The sequence below is a fragment of the Hippocampus bargibanti genome, linkage group LG04, assembly GCF_051943395.1.
Source record: "Hippocampus bargibanti isolate YZ-2025 linkage group LG04, ASM5194339v1, whole genome shotgun sequence".
Lineage (NCBI taxonomy): Eukaryota > Metazoa > Chordata > Actinopteri > Syngnathiformes > Syngnathidae > Hippocampus > Hippocampus bargibanti.
Genome location: NC_142737.1, coordinates 5,027,624 through 5,043,469, shown reverse-complemented (window position 1 = coordinate 5,043,469; position 15,846 = coordinate 5,027,624). Strand labels below are relative to the sequence as shown.

The window sequence follows — 15,846 nt, the reverse complement described above, 5'->3', positions numbered from 1 at the left end:
AAATAAATACAAAGACAAAGAACAGATGAAGTGAAGATAATAGACAATCTTGGATTTTCTTACTGAGTTGAAGGCAATGATTCCAAAGGCATTATCATTGGACAGGATGGTGATGGTGGCTTTGTTGGGCGTTCCCAATGTCACGCCATTGGAGGAACTCTGGAGAGCGGAAGCAATTCAAAGAGGTAATCTGGGTCATTACGCCTCCTCCATCGACTTTGACGCTTCGTTATTGTGCCACCGCGACTGAGACACCATGGTGAGAAGGCGCAAAAACAGGAAGTACCCGTCTCAACTCACTTCATTTGTCACTTTGCCTCCCGCGGGATGTCTCTTCATTCCTGAGCGCCATCAGTCGACACTAAGACCCGACAGTTTTAAAATCTCCTCTGAGTGAACAATGCATTTTTTTTTTTTTTTTGCCTCGACAATTCAAACTACATCCTGTGGACTATGAAACAAGTGTGTACTTTGCCCTTCTTGAACCTAATTTCAATCTAAAAGTAGAGACTAACGCATCTTCTGCACCATTGTGGCTTTACCAGTGTTTCATTAACATTACAGTGTTTCACGACCAATACTTCTTGGTTTAGCGTGTGCTTGTGGTAAAGCTAAGCATTGACGATGACAGCATGCTGAGGACACTCTGCCTTCAGCCCTCTAATCATAAAAGGGCGATTCCCAGCTTTAACATTGCTTTGTTGCTACTGCTAAAGTCTTGTAGTGGCCACCTTGGGTGCCAATGTTGTAACAGAGCCAAGTCACTAAGCAGGCCCGGAGTCGACAAAAACTTTTGAGCCTCACACTCAACTCGGCCTCTCACTGAACCCAGATTGAGGTTTGGATCTTACATTCCATGAACGTAGATTGGTAAAACAAACAAAAAAGTGTGGTTTATGAACGCTTTAGCTAACGAACCTTTCGATTTACGAACATTAAATTCGCGAGAATATCATCTTGGCATACGAACTAGTTTTCGGGAAACACACAGAGCGCCACTAGTTTTCGGCGGAGGAACACCAAACCATACGGTCAAACAGCACCACCGTTGCTGCCGGACTACTTTTTCACACCCCTTTTTTCTGAGTGCATACGTGGCATACGTCGAGTGGATACTTTTGCTTTTTTGGGACAGAAAAAGACCTCACCACAGGCTAGTGTTCAGCCGAAGAGGACACAAAACAAAATTACGGTCGAGAAGAAGAAGATCATCGAGAAACACGAACGAGGTGTACGTTTGAGTGACTTAGCGTCCCAGTACCAGTATGCTAAGTCGGCCATTGCTACGTGTGGCTAAGGGTGTTTCTGTGTTGTCTACGCAACGGTCTCAGTCAATAGAAGAGGTTGAAAAACTTCGGTTGAGTTAGATTAATGAAAAGCAGCTAGCAGGTGACAGTGTATGAGGGTATTTTCGCCGAGAAAGCAAGGCAACTTCACTCGGATATCATCAAAAGGCAACTACATCAACAACCATCACAAAGGTAAATAAAATGACTATTATACAGTACAGTTTATTTCTTCAATTACCATACAATAGCACATTTATTATACATACAATAAGGTATAGTTTGTGTAGTTTTAAGGCTTATTTAGTAGAAAATTATATTTTACAGGGACCTGGAAATTGATTATTCTCATTTTTAATGGTTTCCTATGGGAAATTAATGTTTGGAATGGATGTTTGGCCTTACACACACTTTCTGAGAACCAATTAAGTATCACTGTATAAGCTTTTAAATGGTAATTCCTCACCCAAGACTCCCCCAAAGTGGTGTTGTACTCCATTCACCCATCCCTGAGCATCCCTGCTGATTCCTCGGCGGTGCAACCAAATGTAATTCAGCTCAGAGCGGTGTGTGGTCTAGGGCTGGTTGGGACTAATGAAAAAGTATCACGAGTCTAGCCAGTGACAACAACTGTTCATTTCCCGTTTTGCGGGCTATGCGTGCGGCAGCCGGGTTTGAGACGACGTCATAAAAGGGGTGTGATAACCACAAGGGTAAAGCTGCAAAGAGAACGAAACTCATTTCGAATGTGAGATTGACATGCTCACGTTAAAATTGACCCATTCATCATTAACATTCGCAAATGTATTCAGAAATTGAAAATCATGATGTGGGACTCCATTTCTGAATTTGTTCCGGTTTTGGTATTTCTTGCGGCGGGTGCCGATAAAACGCTGGTCAGACGCCTGGCAATGTTTTTCCCTTCCACGAAGGGGCAGCATTTGCATTTTACGTTAGCGCTTTGTTACAGCTTCAGCTGTTGTTAAAGGGCTGTATAAATCAATATGTATTGTATTTCGTACAACCGCCCCAATTTCAAGATCACATAACTCCAGGCCCATATAACATAGGAATTAACTCTTTTTTCCTGATGAAAGAAGAGAGCCTAAGGTTCTTACGCTGAATTGAATGTTTATGTAGTCCTGAAACTCAATATACTGTAGATCCTTCAATTTGAGTGAAAATTACAAAAACTCTGGCACTGGAGCGGACACATCTTTGCATATTACCTGGCAATGAATGAGTTAAGACTCAAAATCGAAAAGGATATTGACTGTGTGGAATTAGTTGAGGCGAAATATGGTGCAGTATTTTGAACAACCATCAGAATCAGAATCAGAATCAGAATCAGAATCAGAATCATCTTTATTGCCAAGTATGTAGAACACACAAGGAATTTGTTTCCGGTAGAACACGCTGCACTAGTATCGTTGTCAAAAAAACTGCTAAGTGGCACTATACAGCTCCATTTTGGCTACTGTTGAAAGGTGGTTGAAAGGTTGAGAGGTGCTAATTTAAAAAAAGGAATAAAAAAAAATATCAGTATACGAAATGGACAGTGTTCAAGTCTTCAATTGTAATGTGAATCCAGAATGACAGGTTAAAGTACGTATATATTTTTTTTTAATTATTATTCAAATTCATTAATGATGAAAAACGAACTATGATACTCCTGCAAAAATCCCAAAACCAACGTCCTGGTTCCTGGATGCTTGACCTCTGACCCCACTTGCAGTGCATATTTATCTTGCATAAACTTATCTAGTAAACTGGTAGGAAGGCATTTGGCCAAAGCTTTGACCTCACTGTAGTGTAAATAGAAAGGCTAAGTGGGCCTCATCTTTTCTTTCACTCTGTTGGCTAAATACGAGCACGCACCACAGGGAACTGAGTCACATTCAGATGACGTATTAGAAACGTGAGGGATTCCAGGCTTGTTTTGCTAAGATGACAATCAGTGAATCACAGTTTGCTTTTATTCTGATGAGATGTCAGTCCTCCTCCCTGAACCCGTCAATCAAACACGACAACTAAATGCAAAGTGAATTCATGACGATGGCCTCTGGATGTGAGGCACTGTGTGACATTTATTTTCTTGAGAAAATGTAGCTCAGCGCCATTGGTGCATTATACCACTTTGTCACCATACTGAGGTACAGTGATACCTCAGCTTACAAACTTAATTGGTTCCCAGAAAGTACGTGGAAGGCGAAAAGTGTGTTTTCCAAACATTAATTTCCCATAAGAAACCATTAAAAATGAGAATAATCCATTTCCAGGTCACCATAAAACATAATTTTCTACTAAATAGGCTTCCAAACTACACAAAATATACCTTATTTCATCCATAATAAATGTGCTATTGGATTATAATTAAAGAAATAAACTGTACTGTATAATAAAGTCATTTTATTTACCTTTGTGATGGTCGTTGATGTAGTTGCATCTTCATGATATCCCAGTGAAGTTGCCATGCTTTCTTGGCGATAATACCCTCACTCACACTGTCCCCTCCCAGCTGCTTTTTGTTAATCCAAATCAACAGAGGTTTTTTAATCTCTTCTATTGCCTGAGACTGTTGCTTAGAAAACACAGAAACACCCTTAGCCACACGTAGCAATGGTCGACTTAGCATACTGGTACTGGGACGCTAAGTCAGACAAACACACACATGGTTCGTGTTTCTCGATGATCTCCTTCTTCTGCTTGACCGTAATTTTCTTTTGTGTCCTCTTTGGCTGAACACTAGCCTGTGGTGGGGTCTTTTTCAGTCCCAAAAAAGCAAGAGTATCCACTCGATAGCAAACCACGTCTGCACTCAGAAAAAGGTGGTGTGGAAAAGTAGTCCAAAAGCCACGGTGGTGCTGTTCGGCCGTGTGGTTTGGTGTTCTTCCGCCGAAAACTAGTCCACCGGCCATCGTGGCGCTCCATGTGTTTCCCAAAAACTAGTTTGTATGCCAAGACTATATTCTCGCGAATGTAATGTTCGTAAGGTGAAAAAGTTCGTTAGCTAAAGCGTTCGTAAACCAAGGTATCACTGTATTATGTTGCTTACATGGTATTAAATTACACTTTCACCTCATAAAAAACTGGAACACAAAATGGACTTTTGGGCTGCCGTTTTCCTTTGACAACATCATCTTTTAAAAGGAGAACCTCAAAGGGGCGCTGGTCACATATACCCCCCCTCGCCTTACCACGTCTGACCCCAGTAAAGTCTTACAGAGGACACACATCAAAGATCCTAAAAAGAGGCCTTATTGTGGTTGACGCCTCTACGCCCACTTCCTAAGTGTCTGATGTTAAGGTTCGTGAATCAGAACAGTGAGACTTTGTCGACGGAATGCTTATAGAGTAACGGAAGTGACATCAGCGGCAAGGAGAAATTCGGCATATGCGTGGAAAATGATCTTTTAGCGCAAGGCCCAAATGATGCAGAATTTACCTGCAGGGTGAGGTTGAAGGTAAAAGTTTCATCGGCTTCGGGAAGGTTGTCGTCTTTCACTGCAATGAATATGGTCTGACTGGATTCGGTGGAGAGCAAAAAGGCGGCAGCGTTCACAGCCTCAAAATCGCCCGTGTCTGCTCCCTCCAGCTGAAATGAAACCACGAATCACTCACTGTCTGACAGAAAAAGGTTTATGATAAAAATGGCCCGGCTGTTGATTCTTTCTTTGATTATTCTTTACTTGAAAGGCTGCAGATGTTTTGCAGGAGTTACAGTGTACTGAAAAGAAATTGCTCTGGGGAGATTGTGGTTTTTAGCGCTTATAAAGGGCAGCATTGTCACAGCCCCGCTTTGTTAAGCGGAAAGGTCGGTGCTGTCGTGGCTTGGAATTGACGTGTATTTACGTGGGACAGGAGATGTGAGACTTGTCGTCAATGGATGCTACAGCTTCGTGTTTGCTTTTAGCATTTAGCTTGTAGTAGACGTTGCACATTTCTGCACCATGATATCCCTGATCCACTGGTGAAAAGGACGCTTTGATCCTCTCCTCTTTCATCTAGAACTGCGTCATACAACAAAGAGGGTTCAGAAAGTGCGCAAGATTGAATGACTGTGTCTTTTTTGTTGTGTCACATTATTTGTTATTTAGTTCTTTTGTTGTTGTTTTGTCTTCAAGATGGCGCCACAAGAGTGGCTATCTTTACAGCAGGTCCTGTATTTTGTTTTTCCACTTCTTTATTTCCTTTCCTCTTACTTTCATCACTTTGCTGCTGTGACATGTAAATTTCTCCATTAGAAGACTAGTAAAGGCTAATCCAATCAAATCCAAATTGATTTTCAGGCATGATGAAATGAACTTTTTTCATGGCATTCTGTTGCAAGGCTAGGTCAGCTCGTTAGACACCAATTGAGAGCACCTGATAGATCGCTCATGTGGAGTCCGTTTAACCAAACCGCCCAATGAGTTTTCCAAAATGGCATATCCATCATCTGGGATGTCATTGTTATACACTTTGAACATGTACAGTTCATTTTAACCCCATAAAAACAACATGTAAACATAATCCAAAACCGATAAACAGCTCCTACCAGAACCAAAGCCGTGACATTGACGGGATCGCCAACTCTCTCCACGACCAAGCGGACAACGGCTGTGCTGCTCTCGTTGACGACAAAGTCCGTCTGCCCGAAGAACCTAAGAATAGCCGAATCGCACGTTGCGCCAGGGATGGATAGAGCAAAAACCAATCCAGCCAAATGGAGGAAAGTGGTCAATCCTGTGTAAAGAACCAAATGAAGAACAGGTTAGAATCGGTGCTAAATGTGCCATTTATTCGAAAAAGAGTAGCTTTTTTTGAAGACATTGTTCTTGTCATTTACTCCTCATACATCTCAAGCTTTCAGGTAATGTTCTGGCTGGTATTCTAAAAGGCCAGTCCAAAAAAAAGTTCTTTTGACAGGGAAAGTCGCACATTGTTAGCCGACTAGCATTACCACGGAAGCGTGGAACTGCTGATGCGGAGTCATTATTTTCGACCGGGCTGAACGTCGCGCTAATTTGTTTTAACATGTTAGCTAAAATGTGACGTCTTGTTTCGGCACTTTGTAATGATTTGTGATGGTAGCCGCATGCTCAGGCCAAAGCTATTTGCTATCTATTCGCTATCTAGCGCCCTGGCTGGCTCTCTAGCTAGCTATCTGTTAGCTACATAACTATCTAGCTGGCTGGCTAGCTATCTAGCTGGCTAGCTGTTAGCTACATATTGGCTAGCTAGCTTTCTATTTATTTCAGAATCAGAATCATCTTTATTGCCGAGTATGTAGAACACACAAAGAATGTGTTTCCGGTAGAACACGCTGCACTAGTATCATCATCAAAAAATTGCAAAGAGGCACTATAGAGTTCTATTTGGGTTACTTCCGGGTTGAGTGAACGCTGGCGCGTGTGGCTGCCGCTGCTTACCCACAGAAAAACGTATCAAGTGACTGTAAAGTGACTGTGAGAGTTTTGAAAGGCGCTTATAAATGAAATGTATTATGATTATATTATAAATGCAGCATTACGCTTGCTCAAGTCAATACCCAATGTCCCTCCCCTGTTTCGGGCATTTAGCCTACATTTTACCAATATTCACTTGGTGGTTAATAAATAACAGGTTGTGTAGAATAAAGTGTAAAAACTCTTCCGAGATGGTCACGGTGGTATCAGGTGCTGGTTTAACATTTGCTAATTAGTTAAGCCATAATTCGAACAGCTGTTGTCACCATGTCGTCATGATTGCTAAAGAAAGCACTTATGGGCACCATTTTCCTTGGCTACACAACATCACCATGTCACACCAAAGAAAATGTGACCAAATCAGTATTTTTACAACGTATTCGGCACAAAGGCGCCATGACATTTCTGCCAAGCCAACATTCTCTTTCCTTCCCCTGTAATTATCGTTTCTGCTCTTCCTGCTTTGACAATCTTTGCTTTTACGTCTGGCCTCGAAGTCCTCATGCTCGACCCTCTCACCCAGAATAATCCAGAATCTGGATGGAACTACTGAGACAGTCGTCATGGTTAACACAACAAAACAACGCAGCAGGACAAATGGGGTGGAGCCCGCGAAGGACGATGGCCACTTTTCAGCACCTTAATGCCGCCCTTCCTTGCAACCGTTTCATTCATAATATGCATCATGTGGTTTTGGCAAGGGGAAACTGTCAACATTCTCTTGAAGCTTTTTATGCACCGTGTAACCTTATAAAACGACAAGCTGTTCACTGTAGTAACCGCTGATCCTAAAAAGGTGAAGCCAATCTTTTTTTTCATTCAAAAGGCTGGAAAGAAAGTCAAGGGTATTTGGGATGCAGATATCATGCTGTTTGTTCCATTTTTAAGAAGCTGAAAAATCTCGGAAAGTTGGACAGCTGAAAATAGCAGTTATTTTTTGGAATAAAGTTCCATTACTGTTATAGCTGCCTTAGTGTTTCACAGGGGGAGGCGGAATAAATGTCAGCAGTGCTGTTTTTTTTTTACGCTAAAAACAATGATAATGCGACCAATGTTAATTAGCTTAGATAGCTATATCTTATTTACTCAAGTGTGGGTGTTTGCTCTGTTTGGGATTGTGCGTAGGCATTGGAAAGATGACGGGGGAGCCCATCAAAAAGGGATTCAAAAGCCAGTGGGTGGCAAGGGTTTAATCTTAAAGAGTCTTGTCGTACAAAGAGAAGCTGGACCTGAGTAAATCTTGTGCCGACTTTCATGTAATTTAATTAAATTCCTGTGATTTTACTTTTTCACATTGTTCTGTTGCAACATTCCTGATTAAAAGTACAGTAATAACTCAGCTCACGAATTTAATTGTTTCCCAGAAAGTGTGTGTGAGACGAAAAGTTTGTCTTCCGAACATTTATTTCCCATAAGAAACCATTAAAATGAGAATAATCTGGTCCCAGGTCCCCATAAAATAATTTTACACTAAATAAGCCTTAAAACTATACAAAATGTACCTTATTTTTTTCTATAATAAATGTGCTATTGTACTGTAATTAAAGAAATAAACGGTACAGTATAATAAAGTTGTTTTATTTACCTTTGTGATGATAGATGATGGCTTGATGGAATGGAGTGGGAGGAGGAGGGAGGGAGTTACTGTTTGGAAGGAGAGTCACCTTCCATAAGGACTGTCCCGTGCTAGCTGCTTTTCATTAATCCAAATCAATAGAAGTGTTTCAACCTCTTCTGTTGCCTGAGACCGTTGCTTAGACAACACAGAAACACTCTTAGCCACATGTAGCAATGGTCGACTTAGCATACTGGTACTGGGACGGTAAGTCACGCAAACGCACACCTCGTTCGTGTTTCTCGATGATCTCCTTCTTCTTCTCGACCGTAATTTTGTTTTGTGTCCTCTTCGGCTGAACACTAGCCTGTGGTGAGGTCTTTTTCTGTGTTTTTCGATGATCTCCTTCTACTGCTAGACCGCAATTTTCTTTTGTGTCTTCTTCGGCTTAAAACAAACCTTGCGCTGTTCGACCATGTGGTTTGGTGTTCATCCGCCGAAAACTAGTCTGCCAGCCACCGTGGTTAGACGAGGTCATGGCTGGGACAAAGGGAGAAACTATCCTAATTTAACATGATTGTTTACAATGACGATCTTTTATTTTTTTTAAGTGATTGTCGATGGCTTGCATTATAACCTGAGCAAAAGTTAGTTAGCATCCCAGTATCTACGCCTTGCTTTGACTGAATTTTACGCTTGCTGGACTGAGTTGCTTAGACTGTTTCACACAGTGAAGAAGCTTAAGTCCTACTCAACTCAACAGTTTTTATCAAGCACTTTTAAGGACAACCGACGTCACTTTTTTGTTTTTTAACTGACACCAGAAAAACGTTCTATAGCATCTAAAATACCCAAAACACGCAGTATGATATTTTTAGTCAAATGCAAAACACCAATAAAAATGACTTAGTGTCCAAAATCTGCTAAAAATTGAGCTGCGAATTGGGCATTTTCAGAAAGTCCCGCCCCCAGTTCATCACGGCACGCCAAGACGTCTTGCATTGCTGAAGAATCAAAACAATGGCTTCAGATTCGGAGAATATGCTTTCTTGTTACACATCCATTTATGAATATGATTCAAATTGTTCTGAAGAGGAAAGCGTACATGTTTGCAATCGATTAAAGAATTTATTCCGTGCCATTTTGAGGCAACATTGAGGGGAAATGTCTGACCGAAAAAGAGGCACAAAATGGCGAACTCCGTTTCCACAGGCTGATAAATCTCTTATATGGAGCTTAGACACCCTCTTCTGGCGACTTTTGGGTGCAACACGAGGTCCCCAGACCAAACAAGTACAGCAAAATACATTAACGTGATGGAAGGACTGCTACAATGCGTCATTTTTTCGGTCAGGGACGTTCCTTTAGTGACGTCACGTACGGACTCGTCACCAACTCAAAAACAAGACTTCCTGAATATTCAGCGCGAGTCTTAAAATGTAAAATATAGCTATATGTGGTGGAATCTTATTAAAATATGTCATTTGAAGCCATTTTACAAATTATGGACACAACTTGTTTGGAGACGTCGGTTGTCCTTTAAGCCTTCCATGGACAGCGGTTACTACAGTGGAAAGCTTAACATGTTATCCGGTTACAGGGTGTACGAAAAGGTTCAAAAAACCATTGCTGTATCCAAAGTGCTGCACATGGAGTAAAGATAAAGAGCAGATGCTTCTTGAATGGCGCAAGTCTGTTTGACAATTGGCGGGGTATTTTTGTTCTGGTGTTTTGTGATGTGCCAAACGTGACCCCGGGGGCTGCGGGTTGACCAAGGATCTGTCTATCAAGACGACGGCAGCATGGCGTGTTTGGCGCGCACCGTTGACAATGATATACTAGCTTCTGTGCGCAGCGCTATGACATCCAGGCACACACATGCGTAAGAAGCTATGCGTTCAGCGGGCCGTTCTGCCACGGACAGAACAGGCATCCAAAAACAGTCAAGGTTGGAGTCGAGATGCTCATGGGGTGATTGGCCAGGGTAGCAGATCGCTATGAAATGCATAACTGTCAATCACCAAAGAAAATGAACTTTGCACATTTGTGAGCCAAACACCAGAACTAAAGAGAGCTCCCAACCTTCAAAAATGATGGAGACTGTGACCTTACTCATCTTTCTCCATTGTTATCTTTATTCTCGCCATCAAGAACACACACGTGTAATTGCCTTTTAACTCATTCACTGCCAAATGATGTGCAAGAATGTGTCCACACTAGTGCCTGGGTTTTTGTCATTTTCACTCAAATTCCAGGACCCGCAGAATATTGAGTTTTAGGACTATATCAACATTCAATTCAGCGAAAATAACATTAAACTCTCTTCTTTCATCAGAAAAAAAGTTAATTCCTAATGTATATGGGTCTGGAGTTATCCGAGCATGAAATGGGGGCGGCTTTACAAAATACAATACATATTGATTTATAGCCCTTTAACAACAGCTGAAGCTGTAACAAATCTCTAACATGGACAAAAGGCAAATTCTGCCCCCTCGTGGATGGGGAAAAACATTGTCAGAGGTCTGACCAGCGCTTTATCGGCACCCCCCGCAAGAAAAACCAAAACCAGAACAAATTCGGGAATGAGATATTTAAATACTGATCACTTTGCGACTTAGTGGGAAGTGAAACGGGATTTGGAATTAAGTCATTTTAAAGTAATAATAATAATAATACATTTCATTTATAAGCGCCTTTCAAAGCTCTCAAGGACACTTTACAGTCACAGGATATTTTTTTCTGCAGGTGAGCAGCGGCAGCCGCACGCGCCAGCGTTCACTCAACCCTCTTGTGCGGGTTATTTGCGGAGCCTGATTGATGGGATATTTTTACCTTGCAGTCTGCACTGCCTTTGAACTATCAATAAAGTTGAAACGAGTCTAAATTCCACTGTTTTCTATCCATTTTCTCACCATTTAAGTTTTTTTTTCATTTTTGTTTTTTTTTTGTTTCAAGCTCTGTCGTCTCCCTTGTGTGTGTGCGTGTGTGTGTGTGTGTGTGTGTGTGTGTGTGTGTGTGTGTGTGTGTGTGTGTGTGTGTGTGTGTGTGTGTGTTATACACCGGAAAATATGGTAAATATTGTGGACCTGCAATCCAACAGCACACAAAGGAGCGACTATACACTGCGAGGCAAAGCGTGGTCAAACCCTTGCGGTTAGACATGTGGGAATGGGGGGGTTGAGAGGGGGTCTCATACCGGGATCGCATTTGAAAAGTAGGATTAAACACATTGCAAATTTTAATCTCGTTTAGCTGTTGACGTTGCTAAAGCTCACGCCTTACGCATTTGAAGACTGACATTTGGAAGTTGTGTTCAAAAGAATTGTGTTTCACATGTTTGTGTTACGGCCTTCAAAACACAGTTGTCATGTCAACAAACAAACAATGAAAAAACAACGCCGCTTTTATCCATTTCCAGATATAGCTCAAGCTTGAGTCAATAGATTTTGCTGTGTGCTTTGTAGGTTCACTCCAGCTACCCCCTTCAGTGCTGCTGTCACGTACGTTCCATCAACTGAATACTTTTGCGCGTAGGGGTGAGCGCACTAGACAGCTGGTTTGAACACGAGTTGTATCAAAAAAGAATGGACGTGACGGATTAGTCTTTCCCAGAAAGCCCTTCTCAACAGGCTCAGTGATAAGCACGGTGAGCAGACATGCTGATAACGCAGCCCGTAGTGGCTTGACCCTGTAACCTATCAGCCCAGTAGTGACGGGATATCGGTGAACAGCTACGGATCCCTTGCACGCTCATTGATCTACGAGATAGCCCATTCGGACACGCGGAGGAGGTGTCCGGTAGCGGTTAGCGCCGGGACGTACAATGATGTTGCCCTCTTGGGTTTCGCTTAGTAGCGGCCACTGTGTCGTCGTCATCTTTTCGCATCAATAATTTAATTGGAGACTTAAGACTTGGTGGATGACTGTAGCTTAAGTGTGACACACCGCAGTACGCTTCAGATGATACGTGCCCTTGTGAATGCTTGACAAGTGGCATCGTTTCTCGTTCAAAATACGTTGCGACTTTTCATTGAGAGCAGAATTTGTTGTGACTATAATTACATGGTCGATTTTGCCATGCCCCATAATTATTTCAACGAGTTCCAAGTTTTTGAAGGTTTAGAAGTGGAAGGCGATACTTGTACTTCCCTTTTGCAAGAAGGGTGCCTTGGACATCAGTCAGTAGAGTTTAATCAAGGGCTTTTCCGTGTGGCTTCTATACCATGAGCTTGTCCTGGTCCTGAGACGCCCTTGTGAAACCGTTTCTGGTTACATCTAACCACTAAACAGCAAAAGTGCAGATGTATCCATGAATCAGTATGAAAAGGAAGAAAACTTCTAGAAGTGGAGTCACAAAAGCAAGATCCAAGCAAGAATGCACAAGCATTGACATTTTGAAGTAAACTCATTTGGAATCGTCAAAAACACTTCACTTGGGATGTGTTTGCTAATGAAAGATATTGTATATGACACCGGGCCTACTACCCGGAGACAGCGGTGATAGGTTCCAGGAGGCTCCGTGACCCTTGAGAAGATACGCAGATCAGAAAATGGATGCAAGATTGGAAATTAATGATCCCAAAGGCAGCATGCAAACGAGCACGTATGACGAATTATCATCGAAAACGATCAGCGACCTACCAATCCGTTTTTACTGTGCCAACTGCGGCGACGAACAAGTTCTGGAGTGAGTTAAGAACTGGTACTCCTTTCATTTAGATATTATATAGTTATGAAATACAGTAAAGTCTCGTTATATCGATATCGGATATATCGATAGTCCCGGTTATATCGATACTATTGCTATGCACGCACGGAGAAAATTACATGCAAACAGGGTCGGATATATCGATAGTCCCGGTTATATCGATATTTTTTCAGACTCCCTTGAATATCGATATAACAAGACTTTACTGTATATAGACAGTGTTTGAAATAACGTCTGCCCGGAGGCCCGGGACGTACAACTTTTACGTCGGGCGTACATTTTTCAAAACGTCTTGGCACGGGTGGCCGACAACTTCTTCTTCTTCAAAAAAAAAAAAATCAAATCAAATGTTTGTTTTATTCAATGAAGCAAAAGCGACAAGCAAACCGCGACAAGCGTGTATGCAAATTATGCAAACAAGTATGCAAATTGCCAAATGAACGTTCCTTTGGCATACTCGGCACGGCAGCCAATCAGAAGTCTGTTTCGTGCTTCGGACTATCCCGTGACTGTAAAGTGTACTTGAGAGTTTTGAAAGGCGCTGAGAAAGAGGAGTCCACATGGCTTTTAGCAGACAATGCAACGCAAACATTGCATTGTGCACCATGACGACAAACGACAACTGGAGCAAAATCTTCAGCAAGGGATATTTACCATAAATTAAGCAAGGGAGCATTTGTGGTAGGTACTTCCTTCATTAAAATATATCCTTTATACTTCGGAACATTTTTTGTTTGGGATTAGTCGTTTTATTGTGTTTCAAGTTGTGAAAAATGGGGCAGGCACCTTTGTGGCCAGGCAGGCAACTTTTCAGAGTTGTCTGCCCTGGTGTCCGCTAACTTTTTGTCATGAGTTTCAGACACTGATATAGAGTATAAGTGACTGTTGGGAATGTTAAAATATTACTTCAAACAGTTTTTGTGTATGAATGAATTCGGTTTCCATTCATTCCAATGGCAAATACTGTATTTTCCGGTGTATAAGGCGCACCAGAGTATAAGGCGCACCCCCAATTAATGGTCTATTTTAAATACATTTCCATATATAAGGCGCACCGGACCATAAGGCGCATCTTCAATGAATGAAAATGTTGTCAAGATAGATTATAGAAACAGGTTTTCCAAATATAAGGCACACCGCATTATAAAGCGCTACAGAAGAGGCTGGGGTTACGCACTACTTCCCCTACAGAAGTCGGTGGCTGCTGGCAGTTGTAGCGAGACCTGTTGTGGCTCAATATTACTTCACATATAATACACACCTGTGTATAAGGCGCAGGGTTATCTTTGGAAAAAAATAATGGTTTTGGGTGCGCCTTATATACAGTGACACCTCAACTTACAAACACCTCAACTTACAAACTTTTTGTCTTACAAACGTCAAATTTATGAAAATTAAACCTTATAATAAGCACTATTTTCATAATACACACCCACCACGGCTGGCAGAGTGATCTTCGGCGGAAGCACAAGACCGAACAGCACCAGAGGTTAAGTTACCAACAGTCCTTATGGAAGGTGACTCTCCTTCCATAAGCCATCAACGACCATCAAAAAGGTAAATAAAACTTTATTTTACAGCACAGTTTATTTCTTTCATTACATTTCATTCTTACATTATATTTCATTATCGCCTCTCTTTCCAAACAGCAATTCCCTTTGACCTTCGACCTCCAATGCCATTCCATCAAGCCATAAATGACCATCACAAATGTAAATAAAGTGACTTTATGATACAATGCAGTGTATTTATTTCATTACAATACAATAGCACATTTATTATACATACAATAAGGTATGTTGTGTGTAGTTTTAAGGCTTATTTAGTTGAAAAGTATATTTTATGAAAACCCGGGAACGGATTATTCCCATTTTAATGGTTTCCTATGGGAATTTTTTTTTTGAGATACACACTTTTCGCCTTGCACACTCTGTCTGGGAACCAATTAAATTCGTAAGTTGAGGTCTCACTGTATGGGAAAATACAATTACAACAGCTAAGAAAAAATGGGGACTGACCGACCAAATCGTGTTCAGCTTTGGACGTTCAACTTTGAAAATGACCAACATAAAACATTGAAGGCTTGTAAACATTGGAAAATGGATATTCCTTGCGGTCATACCGCTGCGTAGTTTACGGGAGTTGAAACAAAACCAGGCAGTGGTCAAATATATTTTTGCTCAACCCCAAAATTGTTAATACCATATATTATTCGAGAACGGTGTGTATTTAGGCAGCTCGAGCTGCGTTTATGGCTAAAAAACACCATCACGAATTCTCTCCTTGGCTACATGTTTGTCCTGCGCTTAGCGAAGCCACCGGCCCAGTGTGTGTTGGGCCTGACCTCAGAAACCACCCACGGGCGGCGTGGCCACGGCGAGCATACCGGGTCAACTCACAAGCCCATAATTGCACTCTGCATGTCGTTTTTTCCTTTGGAGTATTTTTAGATCAGACGATGTTCTCATTACAGAAGGAAGAAAATTAAGAGGCATCCATCGTAAATGAGTACAGCGAAAGCATACATGGTTCAATCCGTCAACGGTTTGCATTACACACCACACTTATTTTAGAGCAGGGGGTCGGAACCTTTTTGACTAAGAGAGACATAAAAGTAAAATATTTAGAAATGTCTTTCAGTGAGACACACACACACACACACACACACACACAAATACGCATGAACGTGATTTCATCAGAATGTATTACAGTAAAGTCTCGTTATATCGATATCGGATATATCAATGGTCCCGGTTATATCGATACTATTTATATGCACGCACGGAGAAAATTACATGCGCGCAGGGTTGGATATATCGATAGTCCCGGTTATATCGATATTTTTTCGGA

General features: G+C 41.6%; 1 protein-coding gene across 2 annotated transcripts in view; it reads right to left on the bottom strand.

Moving 5' to 3' along the window:
* The window catches only part of adgrv1 (adhesion G protein-coupled receptor V1), a 143,655-nt gene that overhangs the window by 119,722 nt on the left and 8,087 nt on the right, over nucleotides 1-15,846 (bottom strand). For both annotated transcript variants that reach the window (XR_016114632.1, XM_088993687.1), the window contains exons 2-4: nucleotides 5,824-6,011; nucleotides 4,732-4,881; nucleotides 64-159 (exon numbers count right to left, since the gene is read on the bottom strand). Coding sequence is in view for 1 of the 2 variants with exons in the window: in XM_088993687.1 (XP_088849813.1) it covers nucleotides 64-159; nucleotides 4,732-4,881; nucleotides 5,824-6,011 (434 nt within the window). In the remaining variant the exon portion in view is untranslated. The remainder of the gene's footprint in view (nucleotides 1-63; nucleotides 160-4,731; nucleotides 4,882-5,823; nucleotides 6,012-15,846) is intronic.